We start from the raw sequence: 24,403 nt of genomic DNA, 5'->3' as shown, positions 1-24,403 counted from the left end.
CTCCCCCCACACACTACCACCAGTACCATGGGTGTGGACCCTACATATAAAAGTAAATGAGCAAATAAAAGCTGAGCTCTGTCGCTCAAGATGCTCACCAGAGCCCTTCTATGGGAATGCAAAATGTTCCCCTCATTCAGCTGAGCCAATCACGCAATCAAACCATAAAGGTGACTCAGATACGGTTCCTGTTTTGTAGGACATTGTTCCATACAGGAAATAATGTACACAAATAAAAAAATAAAATGAGGGGACAGCAATCACCCCACCACCCTCTTCTGTTTTCAACCATCTCCCTTGCTCAAGAAGCAGAGAGAGGTCCCCCTGGAGTCATACAGCCTTTCACTCCCCTGAGTCTGACGCCCACCCAGTTACTCTGAGGCGGATGTTGGTCCCGTCGTGCTGATTAGGAGAGACTGGTGCCCCAGGGCTGGGGAAGGAATCTGCCGGTCACAGCCATTCTCCAGCCTCGCCCTTTATGATCCTGGACACTGGAGGAAACCCTGAACAACAAGTGTGCCCCCCACCCCCGCAAACATCAATAAAAATAAAAAGGGTTTCTCAGACCAGAGAGATAGTATAGCTGGTAAGCAGTGCCTTGTATTCAGCCAACCCAAGCTTGGTTTTCCAGCCCAAACTTCCCCCAAACCCTGCCCAAGTGCCAGAGAAAAAAATATTCTTTTTTTTTCTTTCGGAAAAGAGTTGCCCTGGTTGTTTTGGAACAAGGATGGCCTGACTCCTGAAATTCTGTCAACCCATGGGGTCGTAGCAATAGTACAGTGGGTAGGGCGTTTGCCTTGCATACAGTCGACCAGGGTTTGATCCCCAGCATCCCATATGATCCCCCGAGCTTTGACCGGGAGTGATTCCTGGATGTTGAGCCAGGAGTAACCCCTGAGCATCACCGGGTGTGACCCAAAAAGCAAAAACAAAACCAAAAAATCAATTCTATCAACCCTGGGTGGGGTTTGGGGTTTTTCTTTTGGGGAGTGTTGGTTGATTTGTTGTTTTGGCTTTTTTTGGGGGGGGCACACCCAGCAGTGTTCAGGGCTTACTCTTGGCTCTGTACTCAGGGATCATTCCTGGGGACCCATTTGGGGTTCTGGGGATCAAAGCCAGGTCAGCTGAGTGCAAAGCAAGTATCCTACCTGCTAGACTGTCTCTCAGGTACAGTGGGTAGATTTGGAATGTTGTTCTGTAGATTATTAGAAGTAGACAGATGTACTGCTGGGTTCCATCTCTGTGAGATACTTTCTATTACACCCCACACTGTAAGAAAGAAGAGGTTCCAGATATCCTGATATCGCCTACTTCTCAACTTGAGGTATATAGTTCCTTTCTTTCTCTTCTTGCTCAGAGTTCCTAAATAAAACTGTTTTACATCAGGGCCAGAGTGACAGTACACCGGGTAGGCACTTGTCTTGCATGCGGACAACTCAGGTTCAATACCCAATGCCCCGTGTGGTTCCCCCACAACCACTAGTACAGATCCCTGAATAGAGCCAGGAGTAAGCCCTGAGTACCACTGGGTGTGGCTCCAAAACAAATAAACAAAAATCAAACTGTTTCACTTCAGGCACCAGAAACAGTGCAATGGACTGAGCCCATGCTTGGCATACCAGAGACCTGGGGTTGATCCCTAAAGTCACATGCCACATGGTCCCCTGTAATCCTCCAAAAGAGACCATCCCCAAATATAGTGTGACTAAAAACAGAGTTGGGGGGAAGGGGGGAGGAGGAGGAGGAGGAGGAGGAGGAGGAGGAGGAGGAGGAGGAGGAAATGAAGTTTTTAGACTGGGAGATAGTACAGTGGTTAGGGCACTTGCCTTGCATGTGACTGACCTGGTATTAATCCCCAGCACCACGTATGGTTCCCTAAGAACCTCTAGAATGGAGCAGTGGTACAGTAGGTAAGGTTCTTGTCAAGCATGCGGCCATGCGGCCGATCCGGGTTCTATCCCCAGCATCCCATATGGTCCCTTGAGCATTGTCAGGGATTCCTGAGTGCAGAGCCAGGAATAACCCTGAGCACTGCTGGGTATTTTCCTCCACCACCCCCATCAATAAAATAACCTCTAGGAGTGATCCCTGAGCACAGAGACAGGAGACAGGAGAAAGCCCTGAACACCACCAGGTGTACCCCCACCGAAATATAAATAAAAATAAAAGGGGTTTCTCAAGGGCAGAGAGATAGTGTTGTGGGTAAAAAGCCTTGCATTCAGCCAACCCAAGTTTGGTTTCCAGCATCCCATATCATCCCCAAACTCTGCCAGGAAAGATTCCTGAGCACAGAGCCAGGAGTACGCCTTGAGCATCACTGGGTGTTACCAAAAAATAAAGTTTCTCTCTAAAGGTTAAACTGTTCCCCTGGGAATCTTAGGATCTTGGGTGGATGGAGATGCTGGTGTTTATCTCATCTGCTAAGTCCTAGAGTCTCCAGAACAAGACCAAAAAAGTGAGGTGTGAGGGCCATTACCAGCCTCCTGGAGGTCCATTCTGATCCGCAGCACCAGAAGACATCAAGGAAAATGGACATTACCTTGTTTCTCCTCTTGCAAATATCTTGCAAAAGTTGACTCTGAAAGAGTGTTGAGGGCTGGAGTAATAGTACAGTGGGTAGGGCACCTGTTACATGTAGATGACTTGGGTTCAATTCCTGGCATCCAGTATAGTCCCCCAAGTCCACCATTCCATGCAGAGCCAGGAATAAGTTCTGAGCACAAGCAGGTGTGGCCCAAAAACCAGAAATTTAAAAAAAAAAAGTGTCGACCTGAGTTTTTAGTAGTCATTTTTCTTCAGTAAAAAACAAATCTTCAGACGCTGTCCTTTATTTGTGAAGTGTCACCAAGGCCAGATGTCACTCTTGCTTTGCATGTTGGAGACCCTGAATTTCATGTCTGGAACCACAAACAAAATTGTTAAATACCAGCCAAATTGGTGCTCTCTTCTTTTTCACTTCTTTTGCTTTTTAGTGCTTTTTTTCCTCTGTTCTTTTCTTCTTTTTTTTTTTTATTAGAATCTCTCTTGTCAGTGATGGTTTTTCTGGGGACTCTCGTTATCACGTTGTAGAGACAGAAAGAAAAATAAGTAGAAAAACTAGAACGGGGATGGAGGTAAAAATAAAGTAAATATCAGTGAAAACTGCCCCTCCCCGCACTAGCAGATCTAAGGGTTCTTGTTTCTGTCACCCCAGCCCAGCAGTTTCCCCTAAACCAAACAAAACAGGTAGTTCATAAGCACAAAAATCCCCTTGTCTGATAAACAGCACAGCTCCCCGCCTGCCACATGGAAAGGTTAAACCACAGTCTGGGCCCCAAACTCTGAGATCCTGGGGAGGAGAGGCCGCCTAATGATCCCCTCCAAAGTCCCTGGGTTGGGAGCCAGAGAGGTAGTACAAATGCTAACGCACTCACCTTGCACGTGGCCAACCAGGGTTCAATCCCCTGCACCCACTGTGGACTCCCTGATCCTCGCCAGGAGTGATCCCTGACCTCAAAGCCAGGAATAAGTCCTGAACATCACTGGGTATGACCCAAAACACACAAAAACTTTTGAAGTCCATGGGTCCAGGGCCAGAGCTATGGAACAGCTAGTAGGGCTTTTTTCCTCGCACAAGGTCAACCTGGGTTTGATCCCCGGCATCCCGTATGGTCCCATGGTCCCATGAGCACCGCCAGGAGTAATTCCTGAAGAGCCAGGAGTAACCTCTGAGCATCGCTGGGTGTAACCCCCCAAAAATTAAATTAAATTAAAGTCCCTAGGTCCTTAGGTCCTCCCTTCTTTTTTTTTTTTTTTTTTTGGCTTTTTGGGTAACACCTGGTGATGCTCAGGGTTACTCCTGACTCTGCACGCAGGAATTACTTCTGGCGGTGCTCGGGGGACCATATGGGATGCTGGGAATTGAACCCAGGTTCCTGAGTGCAAGGCAAACACCTTACTCGCTGTGCTATCACTCCAGCCCCCCTCCCTTTTTTTTTTTTTTTGCATTTTGGGTCACACCTGGCGATGCTCAGGGGTCACTCCTGGCTCATGCACTCAGGAATTGCTCCTGGCGGTGCTCGGGGGACCATATTGGATACTGGGAATCGAATCTGTGTTGGCCATGTTGGCTGCGTGCAAGGCAAACGCCCTACCACTGTGCTATCGCTCCAGTCCCTCCCCCTCCCTTCTTTTAAGCAGCAATTTGGACATTTTTTTTGAACTTTTCCATAGGAGTTAGAATTTTTTAATTATAAATATATATTTTTTAATTTGGACATCTTGAGACCCATTAGCAGTTCCAAGGTAAATGCTCTGGATCCCTTCTTGGCACTCTTTGAACAGACTTCATTGTCTTGCCATGCTCACTGCTGACATTGGGGAAGGAAAGCCAAGCACAGGAATTCAGCCGAGCACCAAGCTGCCCATCCTCATGGGCACTGTACAGTTTGCTCCCAGGTGATTATGGAGACCCGGGCACAGGCGCTATAACGCTGGTGTGATTTTTCTCCCCTCTCCTCTCTCCTGCAGTCTCCTCTCCCACGGTGGGCAAGCCCTACAAGTGTAACTACTGCGGCCGAAGCTACAAACAGCAGAGCACCCTGGAGGAACACAAGGAGCGGTGCCACAACTACCTGCAGAGTCTTAGCACTGAAGCCCAAGCAATGGCTGGCCAACCAGGTGGGGCTGGAGGCGGCACTGTGTGCGAGTCCGGAGGCTGAGGGCAAGACCAGGGCGGTCCCGCACCTTCCCCCACTGAAAGGGTGAAGTCTGTGGAAAGGGCCCCGGTGCCTCAGGATATCTGCTAGCACCCTCAGTGAGTGTGAAGTCCCAGAGTAGGTGCAGCCGGGAAATCCCAAGACTGGGAAGAATGTGATCGATATCCTCAGTCAAAAAGAATGGTGGCTGGGCTGGAGAGATAGTACAGTGGGTAGGGCGTTTGCCTTGCAAGCTGTCAACCTGGGTTCGAATCCCAGCATCCCATATGGTCCCCCCGCCCCCCCGAACACTGCCAGGAGTAATTCCTGAGTGCAGAGCCAGGAGTAACCCCTGTGCATCACTGGGTGTGACCCCCCAAAAAAAAGAAGAGCAGGGGACTGGAGTGATACTACAGCAAGTAGGGCATTTGCCAACTTAGATTTGATCCCTAGCCCCCTGAGCCCTTCGAGGAGGGATTCCTGAGCACAGAGCCAGAAGCAGGCCCTGAGTACCACTGGGTGTGGCACCCCCCAAAAAAAGGGAGGCTAGAATCATAGTACAGAGGGTAGCACATTTGTCTTGCATGCAGCTGATCTGGGTTCGATCTCTGGTTCCCCAGGAGTGATTCAGGAGCACAACTGGGTATAGACCCAAAACAAGAAAAAAGAAGAAGTACACAACCAGGGATCAGATGTATACAGTTTGGGGCCGAAGTGATAGTACAGCAGATAGAGTGCCTGCTTTGTATGTAGCTGACCCGGTTTTGATCCCCAGCATCCCATATGGTCCCCTGAGTCCCGCCAGGAGTGGTTCCTGTGAGCACACCAGGTGTGGCCCACAAACAAAAAAACAAAAATGTATACAATAGGTCCTGATTTCATGATCAGAAATGTTGGTTGGATGAGTTCCATTTTCCCAGGCACTGGCCCTGACCATCCTGAGCAGTTGACCTACTGGTCTGTGGCCGTGGCATCGGTGACTGGGCCCAGGCTGGTCCTGCTCAGCTGCTGCTCCCTGTCCCCACCACCCGCCCTCCCACCAGGTGATGAGATTCGTGACCTGGAGATGGTGCCAGATTCCATGCTGCACTCGGCCTCTGAGCGGCCAACATTCATCGATCGTCTGGCCAACAGCCTGACCAAGCGCAAGCGAACCACCCCTCAGAAGTTTGTAGGTAAGAGCCCAGTGGGAGGGGCCGGAGAGCTGGTCAAGCAGGCTGGGCGCCTGCCCTGCATGTGGCTGATCACAAAGTCCCCCTGGGCACTACAGGAGTAATCCCTGACTACACAGCCCGGAGGAAGCCCTGAGCTGAGCGCTACAGGGTGTGTGGCTCCCCATACCACCCCGAGAACCCCTCATAAAAAGGGTCCAGTTGGAAGATGTCACTCACCTAATGAGCTCTGGAGAGCTGGCCAAAGTGGGGGGCGGTGGTGGTAAACCCTCTGCAGGACAGGAACGATGGTACAGCGGGTAGGGAGCTTGGTTTGCATGAGCCCGACCCAGGTTCAATCCCTGGCATTCCATATGGTCCCCTGAGCACTGCCAGGAGTGGTTTCTGAGTGCAGAGCCAGGAGTAAACCCTGAGCATCACTGGGTGTAGCCCCCCCACCCCCACTCCACACACACAAATCCCAGAATCTCTCTGCAGAATGAGGAAGGGTTGAGAGAGACTGTTCCCTGAGAGGGAGAGAGGGCTCAGATGGATCACTTGCGAGGTGGCAGAAGGAGTTGGAGATCAGGGTCTCAGACTCCCGATCCTTAAGCAGAGCAAAGCCTTCAGGCTGTAGGAGCTGAATGTGCCCCCCCCCACCCACCTGCCCTAGTTCTCTTGGAATTTTCTAGAAAGTGATGAAGAAGTAAAGATAACGGGCTGAGATTTGAGATTGAAGTAGTAAAGACAGGCTGAGATTGCGTCCTCTAAGATCACAGTCTAGAGCCAGGAGACCTGAGGGCAGTCCGTGGGTCTCACAGCCATCTCTGTGGGCTGGGCTGGAGGCCTGAGGGAACGAGAAACCCCCAGCCCCAGCTGTGCTGAGGCGCTGCCCTCCACAGGTGAAAAGCAGATGCGCTTCAGCCTCTCGGACCTCCCCTATGATGTGAACTCGGGTGGCTATGAGAAGGACGTGGAGCTGGTGACACACCATGGCCTGGAACCAAGTTTTGGGGGTTCTCTGGCCTTTGTCGGGGCCGAGCACCTGCGTCCCCTCCGCCTCCCGCCTGCCAACTGCATCTCAGAACTCACGCCCGTCATCAGCTCCGTCTACACCCAGATGCAGCCCCTCCCCGGTCGGCTGGAGCTCCCGGGATCCCGAGAAGCAGGTGAGGGCCCCGAGGACCTGACCGATGGAGGTCCCCTGCTCTACCGGGCCCGGGGCCCCCTCACCGACCCGGGGGCCTCCCCCAGCAATGGCTGTCAGGACTCCACAGACACAGAGAGCAACCACGAAGACCGGGTTGGGGGGGTGGTCTCCCTCCCTCAGGGCCCCCCGCCCCAGCCTCCTCCCACCATCGTGGTGGGCCGGCCCAGTCCCGCCTACGCCAAAGAGGACCCCAAGCCCCAGGAGGGGCTGCTGCGGGGCACCCCGGGCCCCTCCAAGGAAGTCCTCCGGGTGGTGGGTGAGAGTGGCGAGCCCGTGAAGGCCTTCAAGTGTGAGCACTGCCGCATCCTCTTCCTGGACCACGTCATGTTCACCATCCACATGGGCTGCCACGGCTTCCGAGACCCTTTCGAGTGCAACATCTGCGGTTACCACAGCCAGGACCGGTACGAGTTCTCGTCCCACATTGTCCGGGGGGAGCACAAGGTGGGCTAGCGGCCTCCTCCCCGGCCTGCCCTTCTGACAGGAGGTGAGCCCCATCCCGCCAGGTCCCGTTTCTCTTCGGAGCCCCCCCACTAGCTCCCCGACCTCTCGCCCGGCCCCAGCGACCTCCTCACCTCTCTCCCTCCTCTCCTCTGATGAGTTAAGTGTTGCGGGGAACCCTTCTGTCTTTCTGGCTTGGGTTTCTCCAGTTTTTCTTTCCTCCTCTCATCCTAGTATATCACTGAGTTATTTATTAATATAATTAGCTGATCGTTTGTCTTTTTTTTTTAACTTATACATGTCACTTGCCCGCCTTCGGTCCCCTTCACTTCCGGCCTCATTTTTCTCTCCCTGACTCAGCTTTCTCCGCCACCCCAGGGGTAGGAAGCTCGTCTCAGACCCGAGAGACCTCAAGCTTCTTGCTTCCAGGCCTCACCTTTGGCATCCACGGCTCCCTCGGGCCGTCCCTTGGCTCTGGGGCATTAAGTCTCCTCGAGGGACCCTTCAGCCTGGTTCTCCATACCTCTTGTGCCCTGACTTTAGGCAGCTTGCACTATTCTTGACCGAATGAAGAATTTCCTCCCTTGGAAGTGGGAGGGACTGAAGAAATGTCTCCCTTGGGCACCGTGGGACTGAGGGTCCCATAACGTCCCCCTGAACTACGAGCCCCCCAGAGCTCACATTCAGGATCTCCCTCTAGGATGCGGTAGGCCTGTCCCCTCTCCGAGAATAACGCCCACCCTCGACACTGCTCTACTCAGCTTCAGCCTGCCAGTCTGCTCAGTGGTGGCCCCTCTCTCCCTGGAGGGCCCCAGGGTTCTAGTCTCAGGGGCCAGTGCTGGGACCGCAACCCCTCATGTGACATGCTGAGGTACCTCACCGGGATGCAGGGCGTGGGGCGGGCAGCCCTGCCTTCCCCCACCTCTCACACGCCGTCACGGCTCTCAGGGGCTCCACAGATCCCACCCTCCGAGAAACCAGTGGGGTGCTGCCAATGACCAGGGGGTGCCCCCCCTCAGTCGAGCTGCCTTCTTCCTCTCCCACCCCTGCCCTGGCAGGATTTCCCCTCATTCCCTGTCTCCGTGGGCGCTGATCCTAGGAGCAGCGGCGGGAAGGAAAGGGGGTCTCCTTTCTCTCTCCTTGCTTTCAATAGAACCAAAAATTCCCCCAGGGGGTGGAAGGCCCAGTACCCCTCACCCCCATTTCGTTCCTGTTCCGGCAAGAATGGGATGGGCGCGGCTGAGCTACTGTCAGCAGAGGGGGCGCGTCCCGCCTGCTGCAGGGACCCCGGACCATCTGGGTGATGGAGACAGCGAGAAGGGCAGGAGGAGGTGCGGCTCCCGCGGGCACAGTCTCTCTGGGAAAGAGCTCCCTGCCCCAGGCCACAGCCATCCCATTCTCTGCTTCCTCAAGATTCAAACCAAAGGCTGTTTTTCTATATTTAAAGAAAAAAAAAAGTGAAAACCAAACACAACACCTCAACAAGTTTTAACACTTGGTCCTCCTCTCTCTCTCCTCTCTCCTTTTTCTTCTGACTTTCATCGTTCTCTCCACAAGCCCTTTCCTTGTTGGCTCTTCTGCCTCCTGCTCTTCTTACTCCCTATCAGGGATAATCTGGGGGATGACAGAGGGTTGCCTGAGGAACAGACCCTGGAATTGGGGCTCTTCAGGGCTCTGAGAAGAGTCTGACCCTCAGACGGGAAGGGAGACCCCAAGATAATTCTCTTCTTCCTCCTCTTTCTTTCCCCCTTACTTGGTCTCCCCAAGAGAATCAGACTGCCAGGGAGGGCTCTGTCCACCGGTCCTCCTTGGCAGTGAAGCAATAACAGTTGCTGCCAAGGTCACAGAATGGGGCGGGGGGGGGTGTTGCTCAGAGGAGTGGGGTCTCTACAGAAGGGGCATCTTCTCAACAACCCCTTGGGGAACTGGCTCTCTGTTTCAGGTAGGCAGCAGAGCTGAGACTATCTGGGGCTCTCCTCAACTGTCCTGGCGACTGAGCCCCTTCCGTTAGCGCCCCCCCCACCCCCTGCCGCCACCTTTTCTGCACTGCTGTTATTCAGTGACCCCTCATAAGGACTAGTCCTTTCTGGGGTATCAGAGCCTTAGGATGCCCCCTGCCCCCATCAACTCTGGCACCTGTGACCTCCTAGAACATGAAGGACCCCGCTCTGAGGCTATTCTCCGAGCCCGTGAGAGCAGAGACTGGAAGGGCAAGACCAGGTGCTAAGGAGGGGAGCGTAGCGCCGCCGCCGTCTCTCTCCGGACCATCAATGCACTTTAACCAGGGTTTTAGGTACAAAATCCTACTTCCCAGAGTCTTAGCTCTGGAGCCTCCAACAGCCTCAGCTCTTTCCCAGCTCCTTTTGCAGAAAAAAAAAAATGTCAAGGAAAAAAATACATTGAAACCCACATGGAGAAAAGAGGTGTTTTCCTTTTATATTGATCTTCAAAATCCACACCACACACGGAACATTTCTAAATAGACACTTTTCCAGACCTTTGTTTTTTCTGAGTCAGCATCCAAGCTGCGGATGGGATTTTGTAATACTTCTTGCAGCTTCTTTCGTTGTGTACATAATATATATATTATATATATTTTTAATCAGAAGTTATGAAGAACAAAAAGACAAAAAATAAAACACAGAAGCAAGTGCAATACCACCTCTCTTCTCTGCCAGGGTTTCGTTCGTAGCCTCTGCTTGGTGTCTCCTTTGGATTCTGCCCCTTCACGCCCCCTCTTCCTCTGGGTCCCCTGAACCCTTTTTTTTAAAAGAGTTTTTCTCCTTCCCCAAGGGGAGTTAAACTAGCTTTTGAGAATTATTGCAAAGCATTTTGTATATGTAATATATTGTAAGTAAATATTTGTGTAACGGAGATATACTACTGTAAGTTTTGTACGGTACTGGCTGAAGGTCTGTTATAAATAAACATGAGTAATTTAACACCCCTGCTTGATTCCCCAGACTTATCATGGAAGGGCTGGGGTTGGGGGGGGTTGCAGCACATGATACCAAATAGACTTTTGTTTTGTATTTTGGCCACACACACCAGCAGTGCTTAGAGGCGACTCCCAGTTCTGTGCCTGGAGGTCACCTCTGGCAGTGCTCAGTCAGTGGCAAGCATGCACTCAGCCTGTTGAGCTCTCTGGCTTGGATATTTTTTTAAAAAAATTGTACTTAAACACTGTGATTTACAAAGTTGTTCACAATACAGTTGTTTGAGGTATTCGATATTTCAACTCCAATCCCACCACCAATGTTATTTAGGCAGTGTTCCTAGGTTACCCATTCCCCATGCCTGCTCCCTTAGCAGGCACTAATTTGCTTTATATTGCTTATTACAATGTATATCTCCTAATGGTGTTGTTAAATCATGGCCTGAGGGTTCACTGAGCTGTTAGGTGCAAGCTGAGTGCAAGCTGTGCCTTTTTTTTTTTTTCACTTTTTGGGTCACACCCGGCAATGCTCAGGGGTTCCTCCTGGCTCTGCACTCAGGAATTACTCCTGGCAGTGCTCGAGGGACCATATGGGATGCTGGGACTCGAACCCGGGTCGGCCATGTGCAAGGCAAAAGCCCTATCCCCTGTACTGTTACTCCTGAGGCCCCAAACTGGGTCTTCTGTGTTAGTTTTCACTCTACGCAATTTTCCCATCTAATTCTCTTGTTTCTTCTGGGCTGTCAGCTCGGTGAAGTTTGGAGGTGTTGCACAGCTGCATGTGCGACTGATCAGTCGTGAATTGGGGCTGGTTCTCTTGTAGCAGGTGGAGCCCTGGGCCTTTGGCAGGGTGGGGACTCAGTCTGCACCCCGCATCGGGCCTAGTTCTCCAGAGATTTTGGAGTGGCGACCCAGCTTTCCTGGAACAACTCAGCTGCCAGCGTCTCTCCAAGATCTTGGAACTTTTATTTTTGTTTTTTTTTGTTTTGTTTGGGGGCCATACCCGGCAGTGCTCAGAGCCTAGTCCTGGTTCGTTCCACAGGAATCATTCCTGGCAGGCTCAGGGTACCATATGGGATGCTGGGGATCAAACCTGGGTCGGCCACATACAAGGCAAACACCCTACCCAGTGTACCATCTCCCTAGCACAGCCCCCCCCTTTTTTTTTTGGCCACACCTCGTGTTGCTCAGGGACCAACCACAGCTGCCAGTGCTTAAGGGACCATAGATGGTGCCAGAATTTCAACCATTGTGGAGGGCACAGTCAAATGCAAAGCAGATACCTTAACCACTACACTATCTCTCCAGCCACTAGCCCTGCCTGAACATTTTTAAGATGAAATAGATCTGGAGTGTGGAGGAATAGTGTGGAGACTTTGAGAGTAAATGGTAATGAGTTCAAATCCCCACATGGACTGAGCGTGCTCCTGACAGCTCTGCTGCTTAAACTCAGTGTTCCTGTGGTTTGTAATCCCCAGCACCACCAAAGTTAAATAATTTTTGGTTTGTTTGTTTTGCTTTGAGGACACACCCAGCGGTGCTCAGGGCTTACCCTGGCTGTGTACTCAGGGATCACTCCTGGCAGGGTTCAGGGGACCATATATGGTACTGGGGATCAAGCCAGGGTTGGAACAATTGGACAGTGGGTAGGGCATTTCCTTGCCTTGCATATGACCAGCCTGGGTTCAATCTCTGGAATTCCATATGGTTTCTCAAGCCCCACCAGGAGTGATCCCTGAGTGCAGAGCCAGAAGCAAGCCCTGAGCACCACCAAGTGACTCCATCAAAAAAAAAACAAAAAACAGAAGATGAACAAATCTAATATTGAAAAGAAAACAAGAATGCTCAAGCTATTGCTACAAAAGAATTTAACCTGGAATGGGAAATGAAGGAGATTTTCCTCGAAACATACTTTCAGGATAGGTGAGATGGTCACGCCACCTGCCTATTCATCTAAGACAAAGATTAACTGAAAGTTGGTCAAGGATCGGAGATCACTCAAAGGGCTGAGCACAGGCCCTGCATGCTGGAAGCCCATGTCTGATCTTTAGTGCCACATGGTCATTGAGCACAGCCAGGAGTGACACCCAAGCACAGAGGCAGGATGTGACTGGGGGGGGGGGCAGAAGTTAAAATTTAATTTAAAAAATATTAGTGACATACCTACTACATGCAGACACATTGTAGCAGGAAGATAGGAGTTACAATAAGGGTTACCATGATGATGATGAATATTCATGATGGGCTGGAGAGATCGTACAGTGGGTAAGGGGCTTGCCTTGCATGCTGCCAACCTGGGTTTGATACCCACTACCGTATATGGTCCCCCCGAGCACTGCCAGAAGTGATCCCTGAATACAGAGGCAGGAGTAACCCCTGAGCACAGCTGAGTGTGGCCCCAAAAGAAAAACAAAGTTTCATGAGTGTCTTGTAACTGCCAAGGACTATGCCAAGTATTCATTTAATTATAGAAACAACATACAGAAGAATGATCACTGTCACCAGCGAAAATAAAACATCCCTAGAGGAAATAAATAACTTGTCCGACAATCATGGGTCAATAAGTGACAGAACCTACATTTGAACCCAGGGGTGTGTGAATCCAAAGTCTGTGCCCATCCCTTTAAGCCAGGGAATGAAGCCCATGAAACCCCCAGGCTATAAAAATACAAAGAAAAGCCAAGACAGGAATATTAACTTGAGTCTCTCTTAAATAGTAACTCTCGAGGGCTGAAGGAATAGTATAGTGGATAGGAGCTTGACGTGCAGGCACTAAATCCAAGTTCAATCCCCGGCACCCTGTATGGTCTCCGGAACCCCTCTAGGAGGGATCCCTGAGCATAGAGCCCAGAGCAAGTCCTATGCATCCCTGGGTGTGACCCAAAACCAACCAACCAAAAAATTAACTATTGGGACAGAGATATAGTACAGGGGTCAAAGCACTTACTTTGTGTATGGCCAATCCTACTTCAATCCCCAGAACTACATATGGTCCCCCAAGCACTGCCAGGAGTGATCCCTAAGCACAGAGATGGATGTATCCCATAAGCACTGTGGATATTGACTAAACACAAACCAAAAAATCAATGATTTTCTGGGGCCAGAGAGACAGTACAGCAGGCAGGGCACTTGCCTTGTGCTTAGTGGGCCTGGGATTCATCCCTGAGCACAGAGCCAGGAGTAATCCCTGAGCAATGCGGGGTGCGCTCCCTCCTTAAAAAATTATGTATTTTCTGTTCACTTTGCCCAGAACATATTGGGAGGCCCACACCTGACAGTGCTTAGGGCTTACTTCTTGTTCTGTACTCAAGGATCAGGTTCAGATATTATAGCAAGTAGGGCATTTGCCTTACACACAGGGATCCTCTTGATAAGGGCCCAGGGGATTATATGTGATTGAACATGGACGGGTCGTGTGCACGGGAAGCACCTTATTAATGTGCTAACTCTCCAGGTCACGCCCCTTTGTGTGGCCACACCCAGCAGTGCTCCGGGCTTACTCTTGGTTCTGTGCTCAGGTATCATTCATTTCAGTCCTTAGGGGACCAAATGCAGTCCCAAATACAGGGGACCAAATGCAGGGATCGAACTAGGATCAAGCACATGCAAGGCAAACAGCTTATCCCTGTACTGTATCTCTAATCTCTTCACTCAGAACTTTTTTCTGTTCTTCCTCATCACTATTTCATAAGGAAATGTTGAGATGAAAATTGAGGATACTTCCATGACCCCTCTGAAAACTAACATTCTCGGTCAAAAGAGACCAAGAAAAATTTTGTTTGGATTAAAATAAAAGTTTGAAAATAAATTTAACTTCTCTCTCAAAAAAGTGATTTAGAGGTTAAAAGAAACCATGGTGGGTCAACTTCAGAGATAACAGGATGTTTAGCTGCCCATTAAGAAACAATCCTATGGCGCCAGATAGTACCAAGGGTAGGATGCTTGTCCTGTACTTAGCCTACCTGGGTTGCTTCCCCCGAATCCCATTTGGTCCCTCAGGAGTGATTCCTGAGGGCAAAGCCAGGAGTAACCCCTGAGCACTCCACTACCACACTGTCAGTGTCACTGTCCACCCGTTGTTCATCGATTTGTTCGAGCAGGCCCACTAATGTCTCTCCATTGTGACACTTGTTACTGTGTTTGGCATATCGAATACGTCATGGTTAGCTTCCCAGGCTTTGCCGTGCAGGTGAGATACTCTCGGTAGCTTGCCAGGCTCTCCGAGAGGGGTGGAGAAATCGAACCTCAATCGGCTGGGTTGAAAATCCTGGGATTGGAGAGATAGTATATCAGGTGACCTCTTACAAGAACTGAATCATTTTTTAAAAAATTAAGGGGAGGGGCTGGAGCAATAGCACAGAGGGTAGGGCGGTTGCCTTACATGCAGCTGACCCGGGTTCGATTCCCAGCATCGCATATGGTCCCCCGAGCACTGCCAGGAGTAATTCCTGAGTGCATGAGCCAGGAGTAACCCCTGTGCATTGCTGGGTATGACCCAAAAAGAAAACAAAAAAAAATTAAGGGGAGCGGGGGAGCGAAACGAAAGTACAGAAGGTAGGGCATCTGCCTTGCATGTGGTGGACCCAGGTTCTATCCCTAGAATCCAGAGACCCCGATGGGGTTGAGCGCCAACACCAGCACCCAGCAACAAGATGGAAGTTGAGCGCCAACACCAGCACCCAGCAACACGATGAAAACAGAAAAAAAAAACTGAGCATACAGGAGCACTATATGTTATGAACTATTATTATTTCATTAAGTTTGTATTTCAGGTTTATATTTGTGTTTGTGTATATACTGCACACCAACGTAAAATATCTTACTATTCTGCTACAGAGTCAAACTCTTTATTTGTCTTGGGGGCCATACCTGGCAGTGCTTAGAACTTACTCCTGTGATGCTTGGGGACAACATAGGTGCCCAGGATCCAACTGGGTTGGCTGCCTGGAAAGCAAACAGCCTACTTGCTGGACTGTGTCTTCAATCCCTCAACCCTGTTTTTAAGCCTTTGGTCTAGGCAATACCTCAAACCATGTTGTTAGGGATTGGGCAGCACAGCAGAGTCGGAACACAGACCAGATAGTACTGTGCGTTTGCCTCACAGGCAGCCAATCCGAGTTCGGTCCTCAGCATCCCATGTGGTTCCCGGTGTCCTTCAGGAGTGAATCCTGAGTGCAGAGCCAGTAACATCGGGTGTGACCCCAAAAGAAAAATAAACAAATAACTCCCCTTAAATACTTCTGCGCAACCTTGAGTGAGTAAAATCCTCTCTGCAACCTTGAGTGAGTAAAATCCTCTCTTGGTCTCGGTTTTCAACTTAAAAATAACAGCAGTACATACTTGTTGAAAGCTTGTTGAAGGTCAAAATCAGTTACTATTTATAAAAATATTTACTGTAGTGCCTGGCACTGTGCTAACAGGATCTGGAATTTTCAAGTGAATGGGGTGGGGGGGGGGGTGGCCCAAGCGATAGTACAAGAATAGTGTTCTCGCCTTGTTTGATCCTGATCCCGGCATCCCAAACGGTCCCCGGACCATCGCCGGGAGCAGTTCCTGAGTGCAGAGCCAGGAATAAACCCTGAGCATCTCCGGGTGTGACCCAAAAGCAAAACAAATTGAATGAGGGGGCCAAAGATTTCACGGCGAGGGCGTTTGCCTTGCATGCTGCTAAACCAGATTAGATCCAGTTCTGTTAAAGATCCCCTGAGCAGAGTAATCCTCCACCCCCCAGGACCACTGGGCGTGGCCCAACCCCTCCCGCACCCTCGACTCCCACCTTATCCCCACATCCCCCCACCCCCTCAAAAAAGGGTTAATGAGAAGCAGCATAGTACTAAAGCACCTGTCCATGGTGCCTCATTGATGGGTTTCTGTATATCCGAGACGGAACGAACATCGGTCGACCCCCATTTTCCCCACACGTCTTCCGTTACTTTCAGTCCACCGCCAAGTCTAACATCTAAGAAACGATCCGAGGGCGTCCCCAGGCGGCGCAGAGCCGCTTTCCTCGTCAGCTTAGAAGACGAGCGGCCCGTTTGCGCCGCACTACAACTCCCATCATGCATCGCTTCCGTTCTGGCCTCCAATTGGTCGAAGACTTACCGGGCTAGTGTCAAGCAACTTCCGTATCGAGAATCCCCAAAACTGCTTCACTAACCCTGCAGAATTACGTCCGGGGCAAAGCGCCGCGCAGCCTTGTGGGAAACTTATCACTCCAATTTCCTTCCGCCAGCAGGCAAAATAGTCCCGCTGTACCCTCGTAACACACATAAATGAGTTCTAGAACCACCTCTGAAGTACAGATTCCAGCAGAAATGCCTAAATAATAAAGAAAATTAGGCTAAAACGAGTTATCACGTTTGGTGTTCATTTCTTAGGACTTCTTCCGGTGTGCGCGTAGGGATCTCACACTATATAAGAGAGCCGGGACGAGAGCCGGATCCTCTTTCGTATCTCCGCTTCCAAGATGGTGAGTTTGGGCGCGTGGTGCGTGTCGGCGGCTGAGAGCCGCCTCCTCGGGACTGATTTGAGAGCCAGAGGGTGGGAAAAGAGGGAGCGTGTGCTTATACCCCGGCTTTGGGGAGTGCTGCGGAGGGGCCGCAGCAGCGAGTAGCTTCTGGCTGGGGGTTCGCGGGCGGGGGTCGTGGGCGCGACGAGCCCGACGCCTGCCCAACCGCCGCCCCTCCCCCCCGCTAACGGCGTTTTTCCTCCTCCGCAGACCAAAAAAAGAAGAAACAACGGGCGAGCCAAAAAGGGCCGTGGCCACGTGCAGCCCATCCGCTGCACCAACTGCGCCCGGTGTGTGCCCAAGGATAAGGCGATCAAGAAGTTCGTCATTCGGAACATCGTGGAGGCCGCGGCAGTGAGGGACATTTCCGAAGCCAGCGTTTTCGACGGTGAGTCACGGCGACCCCCGCGCCCCCAGACCTGCTCCTGCGCAACCGTCGCTGGTGGCCAATTAGATCCTTTCTGTGCCCCTCCCCCGTTTGCTTTGTTATTGTTACTGAGTTTGGTGCCCAAGGAAGGTACGGGGTTTGCTTGTCTTCCACCCACCCCTTTGGTGTTTTGGGCCACACCTGGGAACGTCCTGGTCTGACCGATGGCTCTGCTTGGGGATCAGTCCCGGGTCGGCAGCGTGCAAGGCAAGCGCCATACCCGGTGTGTTCTCTCAAGGGGGGGCGTTTTGCATTATTTTAAAGTTTTCATTAGTGAGACGCCATGAGGCACAGTTGTAGACTTACAAATTTTTGCGCTTGGGTTTCAGTTACACAATGATCAAGTACCCATCCCTCCACCAGCGCCCATTCTCCACCACCACGGGTCCCAGCATCCCTCCCACCCCCCATCCCACCCTGCCTCTGTGGCAGGGGATTCCCTTTTGTTCTCTCTCTCCTTTTGGGTGTGGAGGTTTGCAAAAGAGGCACTGAGTGGCAGTCATGTTCCGGGAGTATTCGATATGCCAAACACAGTCACAACAAAGTCTCCAATGGAGACTTTACTGGGCCTGCACGAGCAAATCGAGGATCAACGGGAGGGCCTTTACCTTTACCGTGTTCGGTCTATAGTCTACTTTCAGCGTTCATCTCCCATCCTGGGAGGATCCTCCCAACATCAAGGGGTGGCGTTTTAAAAGTGCTTTTAGAGCTTGTACTGTCAGCATTTGGCGGGCACTTACGAACGAACGCGGGGGAAGGGGATAAAATGTAGGGAAGGAACAAAATCTGCCACCGCCAGGCCACACACCCCTTCAAATAGCCTCTAGAGGGTAGAGGTTGGCCTGTGATTTTCGTCCTTACAAGTTTAAAGGGACATGTAGGTAGGGCGGGTTCAGCTAAATTTGGGAGACCTTGGGACTGTATTCCCAACCTAAATCTCTGGATTTGTTTGTTTCCTGTTTCTCAGCCTATGTGCTTCCCAAGTTGTATGTGAAGTTACACTACTGTGTGAGTTGTGCCATTCACAGCAAGGTGGTAAGGAACCGATCTCGTGAAGCCCGCAAGGACCGAACACCCCCTCCGAGGTTCAGACCTGCGGTAAGTTATCTTCAGGTCCGGAGGTGGGGGGACAGTGAGGGCCTGGGTGCTGTCTGATTGAGGTCTTAAAGATGAAAGAATCCCTTTCAGAAGTAGTGGGAACATCTTTTCCCATGATTTATGGGGAGGAATTGTTATGGGAGATTGGTCAACTTAGAGACGGGAGTTTTCTGTCAGTGGTTTTCCATTTACTCTGATTCCTTTGCATTTTTAGGGTGCTGCCCCAAGACCTCCACCAAAACCCATGTAAGGCAGCTACTGACCTTAAGGATTGAAGACAAACTCCTTCCGAGGAAAATAAAGTGGAACTTATACCTTGTGTAGCTTGTTGAGTGTCTGTTGACAGATAATGGTGGGGCTGTGTATAGGGATGGGGGTTGTATTTTTTATGCCAAGTATTCAGATGTGGAGTTTCACAGGTCTTTTTCAAGATCAAGAACTCAATCCCCCAGTTGATTTGTTTAGGCCATCTCCTGGTATGCTCTGGGATCACATCTGGGGAAGTGGGGGGAACACCCTATAGTGTGCCAGGGTTCTTTTTAATAAAGTTGCTCTCAGTACTTTTACATTCAATATTCGAGTACCAATCCCAGCACCATTGTTTTCCCAAGCCTGCCCAGAGAACCGGCCCTAGATAATTTATTTTGTATTGCTTGTTGGGAGTAATAACTTCTAAGAAAATATGAAGAATATTGTATATCACCTTGGAGCCATTAAGCCATTGTATAAGCATTATACACCGCTGGAGCGATAGCACAGCGGGTAGGGCATTCGCCTTACAAGTGGCCAACATGGCCAACCCGAGTTCGATTCCTCCGCCCCTCTCGGAGAGCCCGGCAAGCTACCGAGAGTATTCGATATGCGAGACACAGTAACAACAAAGTCTCCAATGGAGACGTTACTGGGCCTGCTCGAGCAAATCGACGATCAACGGGAGGGCCTTTACCTTTTATAAGCATTACAGGTGAGCCTTGTGTACTAATTTTTTTCCCTCTTTGAATCATTCTGTTCAATGCTCCCATTCATTCATTTATTTATTTGGCTTTTGGGGTCACAACCCAATGATGCACAGGGGTTACTCCTGGCTCTGCATTTAGGAATTATCCCTGGCAGTGCTCAGGGGACACTATGGGACATGGAGTCGAACCCAGGTTGGCCACATGCAAGGCAAATGCCCTAACCACTGTGCTATTGCTCCAGCCCCATGCTCCCATTGTTTCTGATGATGGTCAGGGGACCATAAGGGATCCCGGGATCCAGGTAAAGTGCATGTAAGACAAGTACCTTGCTAGCTGTATAGTGCCTCTCCATCAAGCCCCTAGTGTGTGTGTGTGTATACATTTTTTTTTTAAATCAGTATTGATTGCCTTATACTTGACACCCCATCCTATGTTGTGTTCTACTCAAGTTTTAAATAAGGTGATAAACCTGGAGTTGTATATTTAATTGAATTTGGTGACTGGGGTCCAGGCCAGGGGCTCATAAGAATGAGCCTAAACGGTGCCAGAGGCAGTTCCTGGGCATGACTGCCAGATTCCTGGAAAAAGGGAGATGATATCACACATTTCCATCACAAAACCCTATACCTGGGTTTTTCAACACAGTCATGGATTGGGCTCATCCATCATCCTATGGAGATTGGCTCTGAGCACGGTATGCTCTGGGTTCTGGACATTATTGGCTGCCGGGGCCCACTGGGCCCTAGATGGATGGTGGACTCACGTGTCCCTCGATCCCCACTTGGGTGCCTATCTTGCAGGATCTGGAGGTTTACTATCTCTGGAAATTTGTGAGTGGATCATAGATGTTAATGATCTTACGTAACACCAAAAGTAGTTTTAGGGTGTGACTGCCAGGGGTGCTGGGGATTTTTGGCCGAGGTGGGGTGGGGCGTGGTTCACATCCAGTGTTGCTCCTGGCTCTGAACTCGGGAATCACACCTGACCATGCTCAAGAGAACACATGGGATGACAGGGATCGAACCTGGGTCAGCTGCATGCAAAGCAAACACCCTACCTGTATACTATCATTCCGGCCCCCCAGTGCCAGGGTTTTAAACCCAAGTGCAAGTCAACTGTTCTAAAAGGCCTCTAAGGGAGGAGAAAGTACTACTGTAGAGTGAAGACATTAAGAAGCAACAGACGGGCTGGCACAACTGCACAGCGGGTAGGGTGTTTGCCTTGCATGCGGCCGACCTGGGTTCGATTCCCAGCATCCCTTATGTTCCCCTGAGCACCGCCAGGGGTAATTCCTGAGTGCAGAGCCAGGAGTAACCCCTGTACATTGCTGGGTGTGACCCAAAAACTTTAAAAAAAGCGACAGACTGAGTAGTGCCTACTCCTGGTTGCAGATACAAAGGCTTTATCACTAGTGAGCTGTTTTTGTAATTTTTACATATACATGGCAAAATTAAACAGCCTTACACATAATAGCCATGGCTGGAGTTCTAGTAAAATTCAAGCGTCTTATGTATATGAAAGTGTTAGTCTTGTGTATGCTTCCTATTGCTTTGGGATTGCTGACGAAGCTCGGGATTTACTCCTAGCTCTGCATTTAGGAATTCTGGCAGTATTCAGGGTGCTGGAGATTAAACCCAGGTAGGCTGCATGCAAGGCAAGTGCCTACCTTCCATACTATTGCTCCAGCCCCATTTTGTATTCTGTCTCAACTTGGAGCATTTTGCTGAGAATTGGCTTAGCAGGTTTTCTACTGGAAGGTGGTGCTAAACAGAATTAAAAGTGCCTTTGAATGCAGCAAACCCAGGATTGAGCACCGTCAGGAGTGACTTCTGCACCACTGGTGTGTCTCAAAAGCCCATATCATGCTGTGCCAGGATTAAAATCTGGGAATATTCAATTGCCATCTATGGGATAGTTACGTAAATATTCACCCAAAAGATGTTCAGGCCAGAGAATATTGTGGTTAGGATTCTTGCCTTGATGCAACTGACCAGGGTTTGATCACTGGCACCCCATATGGTCCTGGAACCCATAGCCAATAGTATATCCTGAGGATTAATTGTGGCCTACGGGCTCCTCACACATACCACCAAAAAAAAGAGACCTTGGAGGATAACTTAAAGGGAGGGAGCACATGCTTCGTATGCAGGAGTCCTGGAGCCCTGGCACTGCGTAATCCTGAACACTGCTTAGGGAGCAATCTCTGAGCACCCTCTGGTGTGGCCCCCAAGCAAGCATGTGTGGCTCAGTGACTGAGAACCTGCTTCTTGTGGAACCCTAAATTTGATCTCCAGCACTGAAGGTAAAGCATGTACTCATTTGTTCATGGAATAGTTCCCAGAAGAACCCAGTGATGGTTGAACTGATGGTGAGAACTGGGTGACAGAAGGGCAGGTGGCAGGAATTATTTCTCACCTAGGTTATTGGCACCCGCTAGAGCCAACTGAAGATTAATGGGATGATAAGTGATACAAGTGATATTAGGTTACAGCAATGGCCTTGTTAACGGTCTTCTTGCCCCTATTCTCGCCCACCACCAATTCATGCATCGCTATTACATGATTGATTATTTAACACTGCAAGCTCACCCTCTAGCCCTGTACTCTATTCTCTGCTAGGAATCATCTCTCAGATCAATACACAACATCCAAGCCTTGGTGCAAAGACTACCTCAGAATCCTCTGCACCATCTGTCTGAAGTCTCTCTTCTTGGGGCTGGAGCAGTAGCACAGCGGGTAGGGCGTTTGCCTTGCACACAGCTGACCTGGGTTCAATCCCCAGCATCCCATATGGTCCCCCGAGCACCACGAGGAGCTATTCCTGAGTGCAGAGCCAGGAGTAAGCCCTGAGCACTGCGGGGTGTGAGCCAATAAATAGAAAATGAATGCTTATATGAGGGAATGTGGAGAAGTCTCCGAGAGATTCAAGATTTTATTCATTTTCTGTGGATACTGTAACATTACTATACACTCAGTTAAAGCAATGCATAAATGTATTATTTACCATTGTAGACATAAATTTAATATGGGTTTTCTAGAGTAAAAAATAAAGATCTCAACAGTACTGGGGCCCTTTTGGAGACCTAAAAGGAGAATTTTTTTTCCTTAATTCTTCCAATTTCTAGAGACTGCCTGTATTTCTTGGCTTGACTCCCTCCATTTTCAAAATCAGCAGAAATTTCAAATTTGCTTACCTGGGACCCTTGTGATTACATTGAGCTGACCCAGATATTTCAGGGAAAATGTCTCATCGGAACACACACTTGCAGATTCCCTTTGCCGTGCAAAGTTACATGCTCCCAGGTTTCTTGAGCTGGTATTTGGGCATATTTGGGGGCTTTGCTTGCTTGCCGACAGCCACAAACCTCTATCCTGGTCAGCCAAGCTCATGTTGCAACCTTCCTGCTAGAAGCCTGCAGCGGGGTGGAGTGAGATTTACTGCATTTCACTTCATAATGGTCACAGATTTTATGCTGAAAAACCTCTTTTGCAATAATGTGAGGTGTGACTATTATGTACAGCTTTTTAAAAAAAATTGCCAGTATGAAAAATTTGGTGTGGAGCTAGAACGATAGCACAGAAGGTAGGGCGTTTACCTTGCACACGGCCAACCCAGGTTCGATTCCCAGCATCCCATATGGCCCCCCGAGCACCGCCAGAAGTAAGTCCTGAGTGCATGAGCCAGAAGTAACAAGCTTCTGTGCAAAGCTGGGTGTAACCCCCCCAAAATTTTTTAAATAAAACAGAAATATGGTGTGATGATTATGTGCTAAAATATAGTATATACACATAGAGGTGTGAAACTGTGTTCTGAAATTACATTGTACAATAAATAATCAATTTTTTTTTAATTTTAAGGTTTGAGCTAGGGAGACAGCACAAAAGTCTAGAGTCCATGCTATATATGTAGAAAACATAAGGTTTATCCCTAGCACCACATGGTTCCATCAGGCACTACCAGCAATGATCACTGAGCACGACCAGGTGTGCTATAGAAAGAAAGGAAGAGAGAAAAAGAAAGAAAAAGATAAGGCAGGTGGTCAACACAGTCGCCATCCCCTGTACCATGTACAATTCTCCGATCGTCCACCAGGGGTCATTCCTGAGTACAGAGCTAGGGAAAGCCGCCCGCTCAGTGGACACTGGCTGTGTGCGTGTTGAGGGGAGGTGGATGGTGGGTGCAGGCAGGGGATGGAAGGAGGGTATGAGGGGAGGTAGAGAAAGGAAAAGGAATAGCAGCCCTACCTTAAGCTCTAAAATCAAGCTATGGGGGTCCGGAGAGATACAGTCCTGCAGGTAGGGTACTTGTCTTGCACACAGCCAACCCAGCTTCAGTCTCTGGCATCCATATGGTTGCCTGATCCCTCTCAGGAGTGATCCTGAGTGTTGAATCAAGAGTAAGCCCAGGGGCTGGAGCAATAGCACAGCAGGTAGGGAGTTTGCCTTGCACGCGACCGACCTGGGTTCGATTCCCAGCATCTCATATGGTCCCCTGAGCACCGCCAGGAGTAATTCCTGAGTGCAGAGCCAGGAGTAACCCCCGAGCATCGCCGGGTGTGACCCAAAAGCAAAAAAAAGTAAGCCCAGAGGACAGCCAGGTGTGACCCTAAACCCCACCCCACCCCCACAATTCTAACGATGTTCGGGGTGTGGCCAAAAAATAAATAAATAACAGACAAATAGGTCCAGAGTTTGGCAGAAGGCTTGGGCTTGATCCCCAAGGCTTCATAGTGCTTCATTCCTGGAGCACTCTAAGGAGCCCAAGCACCACCTGGTATGCCAAAAACAAGGAAGGAGAGGACAGGGAGAAGGATAAGGGAGAGAGGGAAGGAAGAGGTCTTGCCACTGCTCCTTTCCAAATACCAGTAAGCAGTATTAGCTATTCGCTTTAAGTTGCTTCACCAAGTCGGAACAATTTTTTCTCTTACTCCCTTTCTCTGTGTGCGCTCCTCTCTCTCTCTCTCTCTCTCTCTGTCTCTCTCTGTCTCTCTGTCTCTCG

General features: G+C 50.0%; 2 protein-coding genes across 7 annotated transcripts in view; both read left to right on the top strand.

Moving 5' to 3' along the window:
* The window catches only part of IKZF4 (IKAROS family zinc finger 4), a 31,901-nt gene extending 24,400 nt beyond the window's left edge, over positions 1-7,501 (top strand). For all 6 annotated transcript variants that reach the window (XM_056120030.1, XM_056120029.1, XM_056120032.1 and 3 more), the window contains 3 exons: positions 4,510-4,659; positions 5,720-5,851; positions 6,730-7,501. In XM_056120030.1, coding sequence (XP_055976005.1) covers positions 4,510-4,659; positions 5,720-5,851; positions 6,730-7,490 — 1,043 coding nt within the window. In that variant the 3' untranslated portion in view covers positions 7,491-7,501. The remainder of the gene's footprint in view (positions 1-4,509; positions 4,660-5,719; positions 5,852-6,729) is intronic.
* Positions 7,502-16,786: 9,285 nt separating this feature from the next.
* RPS26 (ribosomal protein S26) lies at positions 16,787-18,765 on the top strand. Its single transcript, XM_056120211.1, has 4 exons — positions 16,787-16,882; positions 17,132-17,309; positions 18,316-18,446; positions 18,661-18,765. The coding sequence occupies exons 1-4, from the start codon at positions 16,880-16,882 to the stop codon at positions 18,694-18,696; spliced, it is 348 nt and encodes a 115-aa protein (XP_055976186.1). The 5' UTR covers positions 16,787-16,879; the 3' UTR covers positions 18,697-18,765.
* The last annotated feature ends 5,638 nt before the right edge of the window (positions 18,766-24,403 follow it).

This window comes from Sorex fumeus, unplaced genomic scaffold (genome assembly GCF_029834395.1).
Source record: "Sorex fumeus unplaced genomic scaffold, SorFum_2.1 ptg000042l, whole genome shotgun sequence".
NCBI classification, from domain to species: Eukaryota; Metazoa; Chordata; class Mammalia; order Eulipotyphla; family Soricidae; genus Sorex; species Sorex fumeus.
The sequence above is the reverse complement of the archived record's forward strand: the minus strand, read 5'-3'. Positions and strand labels throughout refer to the sequence as shown.